This window comes from Nanorana parkeri, unplaced genomic scaffold, assembly GCF_000935625.1.
Source record: "Nanorana parkeri isolate BGI_ZX_2015 unplaced genomic scaffold, ASM93562v1 scaffold1668, whole genome shotgun sequence".
Lineage (NCBI taxonomy): Eukaryota > Metazoa > Chordata > Amphibia > Anura > Dicroglossidae > Nanorana > Nanorana parkeri.
In genome coordinates, this window is record NW_017307936.1 from 45,176 (window position 1) to 57,633 (window position 12,458).

The 12,458-nt window shown below is 41.2% G+C and overlaps 1 protein-coding gene across 1 annotated transcript in view; it reads left to right on the top strand.

Annotated features, from left to right (window-relative positions):
• Positions 1-12,458, top strand: part of LOC108799244 (catenin delta-2-like) — a 292,772-nt gene that overhangs the window by 31,435 nt on the left and 248,879 nt on the right. The window contains exon 2 of the mRNA XM_018571079.1: positions 10,691-10,807. Coding sequence (XP_018426581.1) covers positions 10,691-10,807 — 117 coding nt within the window. The remainder of the gene's footprint in view (positions 1-10,690; positions 10,808-12,458) is intronic.

A 12,458-nucleotide genomic window follows, 5' to 3' on the forward strand; every position in this document is an offset into this window, starting at 1 on the left:
ACGGGCGGGGGGGGGGGGGGGGGTCAAGAAAATGAAAATGTTTGTCCAGGGTCCAATCAATATTGACGGCCCTGTCACGGTGTCTATGAGAGCTACGATTATGGCCTGGTCCTCCATCTGTAAGCAGCTGGGTCTGACCAACCAGGGATGGTCCCCACATACTCCTCTCTGGAAAAACCCGTTCCTATCTCATTTCTTAAACATACCTGATTTCCACGTTTGGCCTGGAAAGGGAATTGGAACGCTAGGAGATCTTACCTTAAACAATTCCCTTCTAACTTTTGATCAACTGCAGGAGAAATACCACATCCCTACTGCCTATCTGTTCCGCTACCTACAGTTGCGCCATGCCTTCCGGTTCCAATTTGGGGGGTTGACGTGCACAGTGCAGATGTCCCGATTGGAGAAACTATTGAGAAGATAAAATTTTACCAAACCACTGTCGGAGGTGTATAGGCATCTTTTTCAAACATCATTGGTACATACACTTAACTGTAAGGGTCCCTGGCTGGCTGACGCTCCTGCACTCACGGATGAGGACTGGGAGGATGTGTGGGATTCCCCTTTTAGCCACTTGGTGTCTGCCCGAGACAAGCTCATTCAATTTAAAATTCTACACCGTGTGTACTACACCCCGGCAAGACTAGCCAGCATCTATGGGAGCAGCAGCTTTGCATGTTGGAGGTGCTCTGAACTTCCCGCCAATTTTATCCCTGCACACTGGCTTGAAAAAGAGGGTTTCACCTTCGAAACGCGTCGCCGCCAGCCCAATCAGGTCTCAACGAATCTTCTGAGTGTCTCCAACACTCCATCTTTCTACGGACATCGCTAGAGAAAACCGCTCCTGGACATTGGGCTCCATCCCCCGGTACGTCAACCTCGGACCCACCCAACCTCGAACACCCGCACTAAAGGCTTCCCCGGTAAGCCCCTGTAGGACACAGTTCAGTCGGGCTGCTAGGAAGCCCCAGCGTGAGTCCATCTCCACTGCTGCTGTGTACTTTGTCACCCCGGCGTCTCCACTCTCCTCCAGTCCCCCCTTCCAGGACAACACATCGCTCCACCGCTCGACAGCACCTGCCACCAGAGGACACCTGTGTCAGCAATCACCCTGAGGACCACCCCAGGGCCCTCTGCCCAGGCACAACACTGGCCGCACCTTCATCGCTGAGAGCCGTTCTCCATTATCCCCACGCTGAGTTACAGAAGTCCACCCCTTCTTCAGTCACCACTTTATACCTCACCTCCTCGCTTTTGTGTCTCCATCTGCCTTATTTGGTTCAACCACCACACCACCCTGCAAAAGAGGGACCGTTCCCACTACTGCTCCACTCTATCCGCTTCACCTCAACTCGACTGTTACAAGCGAATGCTCACCCAGCCATAGGTGAGTACATCACTTACGCTCACACCCTGCTCTACCACATTATTGCGCCAGGTAGTGGCGCTTCCGTCTCCAATTTTTGTTTCCCTACAGCACACTTGTTGGACACCCCGGTCCGAACATAACGGAAGCCGCACACCTGCACAACAAACCCCACCCCCCCTCATTAAAAATGTCCATACTTATCACACCACAAGTGTAACCGATTTACCCACCAAGTACTGCTTTTCTCCCTCGCATTTTCCCCCTACACACATGGGGTAAAACTCTTTCAATTTTTCATAAATAATCTTGAACATGTTCAATATGTTACTCTGTACAAAATGTAATGCTATGTAATGTACTTACACTCCACGGGGGCTGTGGGGGATAGGGGGACACACACTTTCTGCGGGGGATTGGGGGATTACGTTTTTGTAAGGAGATCTCCCATGGTGGGGGAGGGATTGTAATGGGTTGACTTGTTGCACTCTATGTGTGCTCTCACGGCTGTGAGTGCGATTGTTGTGAACTGTATTACCTGTAAAAATCTTTAATAAAGACAATTGTTTTTTAAAAAAAGACAGAGAAAAATGAGTAGGTCCTGCATTTTATAAATGGGGTGCAAAATGCAGTCTATGGTATGGAATAAAATAGTGGCTTATATCCATGTCATTTAGCTAGGCTTTAGTCCCCGTTCACACCTAGGCATCAGCGTTTCTTCCTAACACGCCCGTTTTCGCTTTGCATGTCTTTTGCACATTTGACACATGGAGGTTACTTATTTATTATTATTATTAATATAGCATCCACAATTTACTCAGTGCTTTACATAGTGCACATTCACATCAGTCCCTGCCCTCAAGGAGCTTACAATCTAAGGTCCCCATCTCACATGCTTACATACAAGGCCCAATTTAGACAGGAGCCATTCATGTAAATGGGCAAACGCATGCGAAGACGCATTTAAGAACTCACAAAATTGTGCATAATTTCTTGTTGCGTTTCCTATCGAGTCTATGGTGACAAAATGTGCTGTAAATTGCCACAAAGAAGCTCATAGCTCATGTACTTTTTCGAGAGTCAAGTTTTACAGGTATTTCTTGTTTAGCATATGTTGTCGCGCATAGTCTTGTCTGACAAAACGCCTAGGTGGCGACAGAAACTTAATTATATTTTAACTTCAATAGAAAAAAATTGGGTCACCAGTAAAGCTCTGCTGTCTGGGAATGCTGTGGGGGTTTATGTAAGTACTCACTGAACACCAATGCTAATTTTTACTCTCACTGACATGATTTGAGACTTATTTTTGCTCCCTCTGACATCAGCGATTTGAGGCTTATTTTCTTCCCACTGACATCAACAACTTGGGGCTTATTTTACTGACACCAACAATAAAGCCCTTTTAATCCCACTTACACCAACAATGGAGCTAATTTTACCCCACTTACACTAACAATATGAGGCTTATTTTATCGCGCTCACACCAATGATTTGCACCTAGAGACACCAGTGTTTATAGAAAAAAGGAAAAGGTGTATCCAGAGTTCCACTCCCTTAATTGAAACAATTGGTTCTAACCTAGGTGGTTAAGAACTAAGTGCAGCTATGAAACGAGGGTCGGAGAGTTAAATGGTAGTATCAAAAAGTGTTATTAAATAACAATATACACGCATATTCAAAGCAAATGCACAGTACAAAACCCACCACCTACACCGTCAATAAAAGATTATTGCAACAATCCATACATACATGCCACTATTCAAACACACAGGGAGCTAGCTGATCAGCCCAATTAATGCACCAAGTAGGGGAGAAAAATATTAAAATTAAGTCTTATAGATACAAATTTAAATTGATTTTGAAAGTAAGGGGCTGGCACATTGAGTACCACAGGGGTAAAGGTCAGAGGAATACCTGTAGATTGCACTCGTTATTAAGTCCATTTGGGATCATCGTATTGAGTTTAAAGATCCACATTTTTTCTTTTTGTAGTAGGACTTTGTCAAAGTCCCCCCTACGTGCTGATAATTTGAGTGCGTGTATTCCATTGACCTTTATCCCTGTGATTTTTCCTCCGTGAAACTTTAAGAAGTGTTGTGCTAGTGGGCTGTCTGGATCATGATTTCGTATATCCCTTAAATGTTCTCCAATTCTAACGTTTAGCTCACGTTTTGTCTTTCCGATATAGAACTTCTTACAGGGGCACTCCAACTGATAGATGACCCGTGTTGTATTACAGTTAATGAAGTGCTGGATATTATAGTTGGAAGTGCCTGTTGAGTCTATAAATTGTTTGGTTTTTTGAACGAATGGACATATATGGCAGTGCCCACAAGCAAACATTCCCTTTGGTTTCGTAGTTTTCGCCAGCCATGTATCTTGGGGGGTGGGCCTAAATTCAGAGGATACCAATTCATCCCTCAGATTTCGTGCACGTCTCGCTGTCACCAGGGGGTGCGGGCCCACTATCCCTGCTAGAGTAGGGCAAAGTTGGAGGATGTGCCAATGTTTATTCAGTATGTATTTCAACGTGGACCAACCAGAGCCATATTGTGTTATCATGCTGACCCTCTGGTCTTGTGTCTCTTTTTTAGCTTCTTTAGTTGTACTTTTCAGGAGGTCTTCCCTATTCCTTCTTTTGGCTATTGATAAACTTCTTCTTAGTGTCCTATGTGAGTAGCCACGTTCTCTGAAGCGAGCGTACATTGCTTTTGATTCTAGTTTGAAGTCCTCAGGTGCAATTTCTTCTTAGGCGTAAAAATTGGCCTGTAGGTATCGCCTGCTTCAGAGAAGGTGGGTGGTGGCTATCCGCATGTAACACTGTATTGGCCGCTGTGGGTTTACGGAAGGTATTGGTAGTTAATTTACCCCCTTCCACTCTAATCTTAAGGTCTAGAAATGAGATCTCATGGGTGTCTATTGTGAACGTTAAATGAATATTTCTATCATTTTTGTTTAGATCCATTATGAATTCCATCAACTGGTCCTTTGAACCGGACCAGATTAGTAGGATATCATCTATAAAGCTATACCAGGATTTGGCATAAAGTTTATATAAGTGATGTGGGTAAACAACATCATGCTCCCACATGCCTAGATGGATGCAGGCATAGGCAGGGGCCCAAGGGGCTCCCATCGATGTACCTCTGATTTGTCTGTAGTTTGTCCCTGCGAAATGGAAGTAGTTATTATTTAATGTGAAGTCTAAGAGTTCCAAAATGAATTCATTTTGGAAGGGCGCTTCGGGGAAGAGAGAATCCAAATGGTTTTTTACTGCCGTTAATCCCCAGACATGTGGTATGGATGTATAGAGTGACTCTACGTCCAATCCTACTAGGAGGTATTCTTCCTCCATTCTAATGTTGGTTATTTTATTTATTGTGTCCACCAAATCTCTCAGGTAGGACGGGAGGTTTAACATAATGTCTTTAAGAAGGTTGTCAAGATATTTCCCTACATTCTCCATTGGACCTCCAACGGCCGAAACGATTGGCCTGCCTGGGGGGTTGGTGTTATTTTTGTGTATTTTGTGTATTATATAGAAGGTCGGGATGTTATAGTTGATTATTTTTGTAATATTAAACTCTTTATTAGTGAGTATTCCTTCCTGTTTGGCCATATCTAGTTTATAATTTAGTTCACTGACCAGCTTCTTATAGGGGGAGTCTTTTATTTTCATATATGTTGCTTTGTCATTTAGGAGGCGATTTGCCTCTTCAAGGTACATTTCTTCCGTTAATAAGACCACATTTCATCCCTTGTCACTCATTTTTATGATTAAGTTTGGTGTATCCTTTAGTTTTTTTAGGGCCTTTCTTTCGTTTTTAGTTAGATTATCTTGTCCCTTAATTGTCCAGTTGGTGGTCCTCAGGTCAGTTTCTACAAGGTCTCTAAACATGCTGATGAACCGATTATGATTTAGATTGGGCATTGTTTTGGACTTACTATTTAAATTGGTGCTCCTATTGGTGGTGCCTTCATCTAGTTCTTCCCATTTTTCTTGGCTTTGATTTTCCTCTAACAGGGCTTGTAGATCTTTTAGGACCTGGGCATCCATTGCGTCCACTCCCTTATCCATCAACTGCTGGCAGGGGTCACTATATCTCGAGTATAATAATTTGAAATACACTTTCCTGAGGAATAAATTCAGATCTTTATAAATAGTGAAGTCATCCATACCTTCTGTCGGGGAGAAAGAGAGACCCCTCCGCAATAGAGAGATATGGTGTGGACTCAATTGGACATTGGTTAGATTAATGATGTTATTAATTTCTGGTTTAATGTCAGGGATTTCCTTTACATTTTTAAATTTTTCCGATTCCTTAGTCTCGATGTAATTTTCTGTTGTTGATACTGCTCTGGTCCTTTTATGTTTTCTCTTTCTTGTTCTCTTATTGGCTCTCTTCCTCGTTGTCCCTGTGAGGAATACACCTCCGTTTCCCCTAAAAAATTAACTGACTTTTTTAGTATTGACTCCCCCTCACTATGGCTAGTGGAATGTTCCCTTGGCCATCTATTTCTATTCTGGTGGCGTCTTTTTTTTGGAGGTGCTTCTACTTCTACTTCGTTTGAGATCAAAGATATTATCTTTTTCCCAATCGTCTGAATCTCTATAGAACTTTGATTGCTTAATTTTTCTTAATATTCGTTGTGCCTTCTCTACCTCTTTTTTGAGGATGTCATTCTGTTTTTGAAAGGCATCCTGCTCTTTAAATGGTTCCAGATCCTGTTGGCTCTTTTCTATATGTTTTTGTAGTTCCTCCATTTGGATTCTCTCTTCCTCAACTATTAATTTTATCACTTCAAGTCCGTGTGATATACATTGTTGCTTCCATTTCGATATGAAGCGTTCGTTTTGTAAATGTTCGGCTGGGATAGTTTTTTGCCTTCGGCCCCTGGGGATCATGCCTGCATCCAAGTAGGACTCCAGGGACATGATGTCCCACTTACGATTAAGGTGCTTCATTACTAGATTTTTACAGGCGGAATTTAATAAAAATATCATCATCATATTGTATTGATCCACTTGGCCTAAATGCTTGTTTAATCTCGTTATCTATACTGTCATCCAGTATGTAGGCCATATTTGCATGAGGTTATTATTAATCTAAGTAAAGAAACAAGTATCCCAACTGATATTAGTAATAGGTTTTTGAAATTTTCCCTCCCCCCACGCACCACACCCTCTATAGTTGGCGCTGATGCGGTTCGTCAACTGTGCATTCAAATATTATGTTACTTCATATCTATGATTTTCGGGATTTACGTGGACTCAATGGGTACGGAAAGAGTGAATAGTCACTCAAGAGAATTGCATAGAAAAAAGGAAAAAAGGAACTTAATTGGTCAGAAGTGACCTGATTTTCTCTCACTGGCTAGCAAACAACCCTCAGCTGCTCAGAAGAGAAAACAATTGAAACAATTGGTTCTAACCTAGGTGGTTAAGAACTAAGTGCAGCTATGAAACGAGGGTCGGAGAGTTAAATGGTAGTACCAAAAAACTTTCCTACTTATGGTCCTGTCTCCCTAAACCCCAAACCCCCCCCTGCCCCCCAGTGGCAAGAAACCTAGAAACTAAATGTGCAAGTAAGCAATCTATCTACGGCACTAAACGGGCTAATTGCAATGCAAGAGAAACTGCATAAAAGTCCCTTGATTCAAATCAACCACCAGGATCTGACGAAGCCCCGAGAACGTAGGAGGGGCGAAACGCGTCATCCAGTTACGGGATGCTAGCTTGACTAACTGCATGTCGGACATCTGACCAGTTGGCGTGGACAAACTAAATTACAGGAGGAAAAAGGGTTTTTACATTTGATCGAGAAACACCCTTGGAAACAAACACAGGGATTGTCCAAAATCGTGGTCTATATAGGAGGACTTAATCTCGAGGATCACCTGAAAAGCCTGATGCTGGGCTATGATGAAAAATATCAGCTAAATGTTCAAGTGGATAACAGCCTAATGATTCAGATTGACCGGTTGGAGTACCAAGGAACCGTGAGTAGATTTTACTCGAGTTTAAGCATGTCACACACAGATTGGAGTTATAATCCCCTAGTGTGGTCATAACTCAGCGGCAACCAAAATATATATATACTCACTGGGTCATATACCATATACCATATATTTAGCTATATCCTACTTGAATTTCTACAATCAAGATAACATCATATATACACACCTCCCTTACTCCAAGACATGAACACCCCATAAATTGGACTCAATACCAAGGAACATTGCTTTTTGAGTAAAGCCAGGCAGTTCATATAATTTATTGGATATACTTTCCTCATCCATCAAAGCCCCCTTTTTTACTACCCCGTTTTTCCTTCATTTGAGGACCAGCATATGGCATTAATTGCGCTGATCAGCTAGCTCCCTGTGTGTTTGAATAGTGGCATGTATGTATGGATTGTTGCAATAATCCATAATATATTGTTATTTAATAAAACTTTTTGATACTACCATTTAACTCTACACCGGTGTTTATAGCCCTTATTTTATCTCACTGACACCAACTATATGGGGCTTATTTTCCACTACTAACTCCACTGATCTAGAGTTTATTTTATCTATCTGATAAAATTGATAGGCTCATTTCTCTCCCTCTGACAAATGTGGGGCATGTTATCCTTCCACTGACACCAACAATGGAGCTTATTTTTGTACCATTGGCACAAACGATGTGGGGCTTATTTTGCACCCACTGACATCAACAATATGGGGTTTATTTATCCCACTGACACTAATAATGGGGCTTATTTTACCCCCACTTTATTCTCAGTGTACCTCCAAGACTTGCAGTATTTTGTCTAAAACATTGTAAACAGTAGGGAGAAAGGTGCAACACTATAAGCCATACACTGCAGCCACACACACTTTCTGGTCACACCTCCAGTTGGCCAGGGTTCTTTGCATAACGCATTTTTCTTCCCAGACCCTTCAAGGTATCTATCCAAATTATTTTCTAATGTTGTCAAATATGTTTCATAATATAATAAGCAGCTAGGGTTTATCTGAACATTTCCTATTAAAGTGGAATTTTACTCAGAACTTTTGTACAGAATGGGGTTAGAGCTATAATTTCTGTAACATTTTTATTAGTGATGCATCAATACCTTTTCCTTGGTCAATTAATAACCTCACATGGCTTCCAATACCATTTCTATGCCGATGACACTCAAATCTATCTTTCTTTCTACTCCACAACTCACCCCCTCAGTGTCCTTGCGTGTCACTAATCTTACTAACTGACATATCAGTCTGGATGTCACAACACTTCTTAAAACTCAACCTTTGGAAAATTGAGCTCATTATATTTTCTCCTGCCCGTGCACCTTTCCCCAACTTTTCCCTTGAGATTGATAACTATCCAACCGTCCCCCCATGCCAAGGTGCAAGGTGTCCTCTTTGACTTGGACCTCACCTTTCTTCCCCACACACTATCCAAATACTGCTGCCTTCACCTTTGCAACATCTCCAAAATATGCCCCTTCCTCACCAATGAAACCTCAAAACTACTCATCCACTCACTTGTTATCTCTAGGCTTGACTATTGCAACTCCCTCCTCATTATTGGCTTACCTCTACACAGGCTATCCCCCCTTCACTCTATAATGAATGCTGCTGTTAGACTCATTCACCTAACCAACCGCTCAGTGTCTGCAACTCCCTGCATTGGCTTCCAATAGCCCAAAGGATAACATTCTAAATATTAACAATGACTTACAAAACCATCCACAACTCTGCCCCCGGCTATATCTCAAACCTTGTCTCAAATTATCACCCTAACCATCCCCTCCGCTCTTCAAAATACATTCTGCTTTCCAACTCCCTTGTCAACTCCTCCCATGCTTGCATCCAGGGATTCACTAGAGTCTCTCCCATCCTATGAAACTCTTTACCCCAACCTGTCCGTCTGTCTCCCACTCTGACTGCCTTTTGGTGATCCCTTAAGACTCATCTCTTCAGGGAAGCCTACCCAACCTCAACCTGACCACTGAACCATCACTTTACCAAACAATTCATCCCCACACAGCTACCTCCTCGTGTATCACTTGCCCCTCCCTTTTAGATTGTAAGCCCTCACGGGCAGGGCCCTCCTTACCATCTTGTCTTGAATTGTATTGTGATTGCAATGTCTTCCTTTTATTGTAAAGTGCTGCGCAAACTGTTGGCGCTATATAAATCCTGTATAATAATAATAATAATAATACAGATACTAGTATCGGTGCCGATACCGGTTATTTGGGCGAGTACTCATACTCAACCAAATGCTCCCGATGCCTATCCCGATACCGGAACTTCCAGTATCAGGAAGCCGGGCGGCCAGTCATGCCCGATATTATATATTTTATATTTTACAAAAAAACTGGGTAATAATAAATGTTTCCTAACATAATGTAAAAAAAAAAATTCCCAGAATTTTCAGTAATTTTTCCTAATTATAGTAAACAATAAAAACCGCAGTGGTGATTAAATACCACCAAAAGAAAGCTCTATATGTCCCCAAAAAATGGTATAAAATTAATTTCAGTACAGCGTTGTATGACGGAATAAATGTCAGTCAAAGTACTGCAGCGCTGAATACTGAAAAATGTCCTGGCCAGGAAGGGAGTCTAAACACCTGGTCTTCAGGCGGTTAATGACCCGCCACCTGGTTTCCTGATACCGGATATTCCGGTATTGGGATAGGCATCGGGAGCATTTGGTTGAGTACGAGTAGTCATTACCCGCCCCCGTCTTCCTGATTGGCCAGAAAGCCAGCTCCATGCTTCCTCGCCACCTGGTGACGAGGGAGCATGGAGATGGCTTCCTTGATGGGACTCGGAGGGAGGAGCATGGAGACGGTTTCCTTAATGGATCTTCCGGTATTGGTATCCGGTATCGGTGAATACCAGAAAAAAATTATCGGTACTAGATACCAAAAAACTGGTATCGGTGCATCCATAATTTTTATCACTGATTAGGTTTCTCTTACTTGGGGAGTATTCTCCAAACAGTTTAGGGGGACATATACACTATGAGGACACAAATGATACTAAAAGCACTTTTTTAGTAGAGTAGGGAAGGGTTAGAATGTCTGCCAGGTTTATTCTATCCTCTGTGTACCCACTGGGAAGATTTCCCCTTTCCTTTTCCCCTAGTGACAGGTTGTTACTGGGTACATCAAGTAAGAAGAAAATTCATTAAAGGGATACAGAAAGCAATACAAACCTCACAGATTATAATCCTTAACTACTTTTTCAAATTTTAAAAGTTGAACAGACAAGTTTTTACTCAATCAACAAATATAAAATATTAACAAATCCTATTTTACAGAAGGACAGAAAGACATAGAAGATGAGCTGACCACCGGTTTAGAACTCGTCGATTCATGCATTCGATCCTTGCAAGAGTCTGGCATACTTGAATCACAAGATTTTTCATCAAGTGAAAGTAAGCATTTTTTTCCCCCATACATTTAGCATGTTGCAACTTAGAATTATAATAAGGCTCTGGTATCACACAATAAAGGCTTATTTGGTTTTCCTAATGTACGAAGCTTTTACAATCTGTATTATTTAGAGCACCAATTTGATTTTATAAATACCTACTGAGGATACCTTTTTGGTGACTATGTGTTGGTTTTAGACAGATCATCAATATTTGCAGGTGCCTGCTAATAAGTGTGATTAACAGATCACTAAATTCTATACTGATATAAGGTACAAGGTGAGTACAGTGTGTTTACTAGCAATTATTTTACATATCAGGTAGCATGCTAAACAAATGTTAAAAATAACAATTACTTTAGCAAAAATAAAACCCCTTTGTACATTTTTTTTTTGCCAGTTTACAATCGGTCTATTTTTTAGGATTTGTACACCATTTTATGGCAAATACTTCCAATATTCTTAAGCTGACTTGTATTGCACATTGAATTGTATTGTATGCACTATAGATGCACCAAAATGAAAAAGTCAAAACCGAAAACGAAACCGAAATATAAAAAATGTCAGGCTGAAACCGAATTTTTTTTATTTTAATTTTTTCACATTTTAAAAATATTTTATTTGTATGTATTTTTTATAAACTTTTTATTTTTTTATATTTTTATTTATTCAAGACGTTTCATGCAACAATACACTTGTTGCAATGTTTTCGGGGTCACACAGGATCCCCTTCATCAGGCAGAACAGGGGGCACGCAGCCCAAACCACAACATACAAGTGATCGGCGGGTATAAAGCCGCTGATCGTTTGTATTTCAAACGGCCAGTAGGCACTCCTCACAAGGGATGGGGTTTTTTTCTGCATGCGCAGAAAAAAAAAGTGTCTAATTACGGCAACCCACCCATGTGAGTTTGCCGCCCGTCCGTTTTTTCACAGCGGTTAAAGGTGGCAATACGCTGTACAGTTCTTAATGAACCAGCTGAAGTTCGCACATCTAAACCCTGTGCAATCTGTTTAAAGTAAGGAAGTTTTGGCTGTCAAAGTGATTGTACCTGTATAGTAGGGGTCAGCTGCATACCAGATAAGTGAGAGTCACTTATGTGGGTAGCAATTTATTGTTCAAAGCTTGAGATTTATTATTGTTGACTTTCAGTTGAAAAATAGAGGCAAAACCCTGCAATACTTTAATATGATTGGGTTTTGTATTTTGAGGTACCAAAATAAACATTAAGATATTAACTGCGAAAAGTGCACAATTATGTTCCGTTGAGCCGCAGTTACCTCCTTTGATGTCTAGATCAATCTATCTGTTTAAACAGAGATTGAAGTTGGTGCATAGTTGTTAAATGTTTTGGAAATTTTTCAATTTGGGTATTTTTTGTGTTCCTTTTGGAGACTATGGTACTCAATCATTTTTGTTCAATAATGTAATTTTCTGCTTTTTTTAGTCTACATGAAAGCTGCATTAAGAACCCACAAACCGTTGCTTTATGGGCTAACCATTTTATAGCGGGAGAGGTATTTGCAATTACAATAAACTCCAGATATGTTTTGATTTGTTGCTCTATGTTAAAGCCAGGGCCTGATTTACTCTCCCTGCTGCCACAAGGCCAGGTTACGCAATCCGCCCCCCCTCTCCCCCATCAATGGAGAAT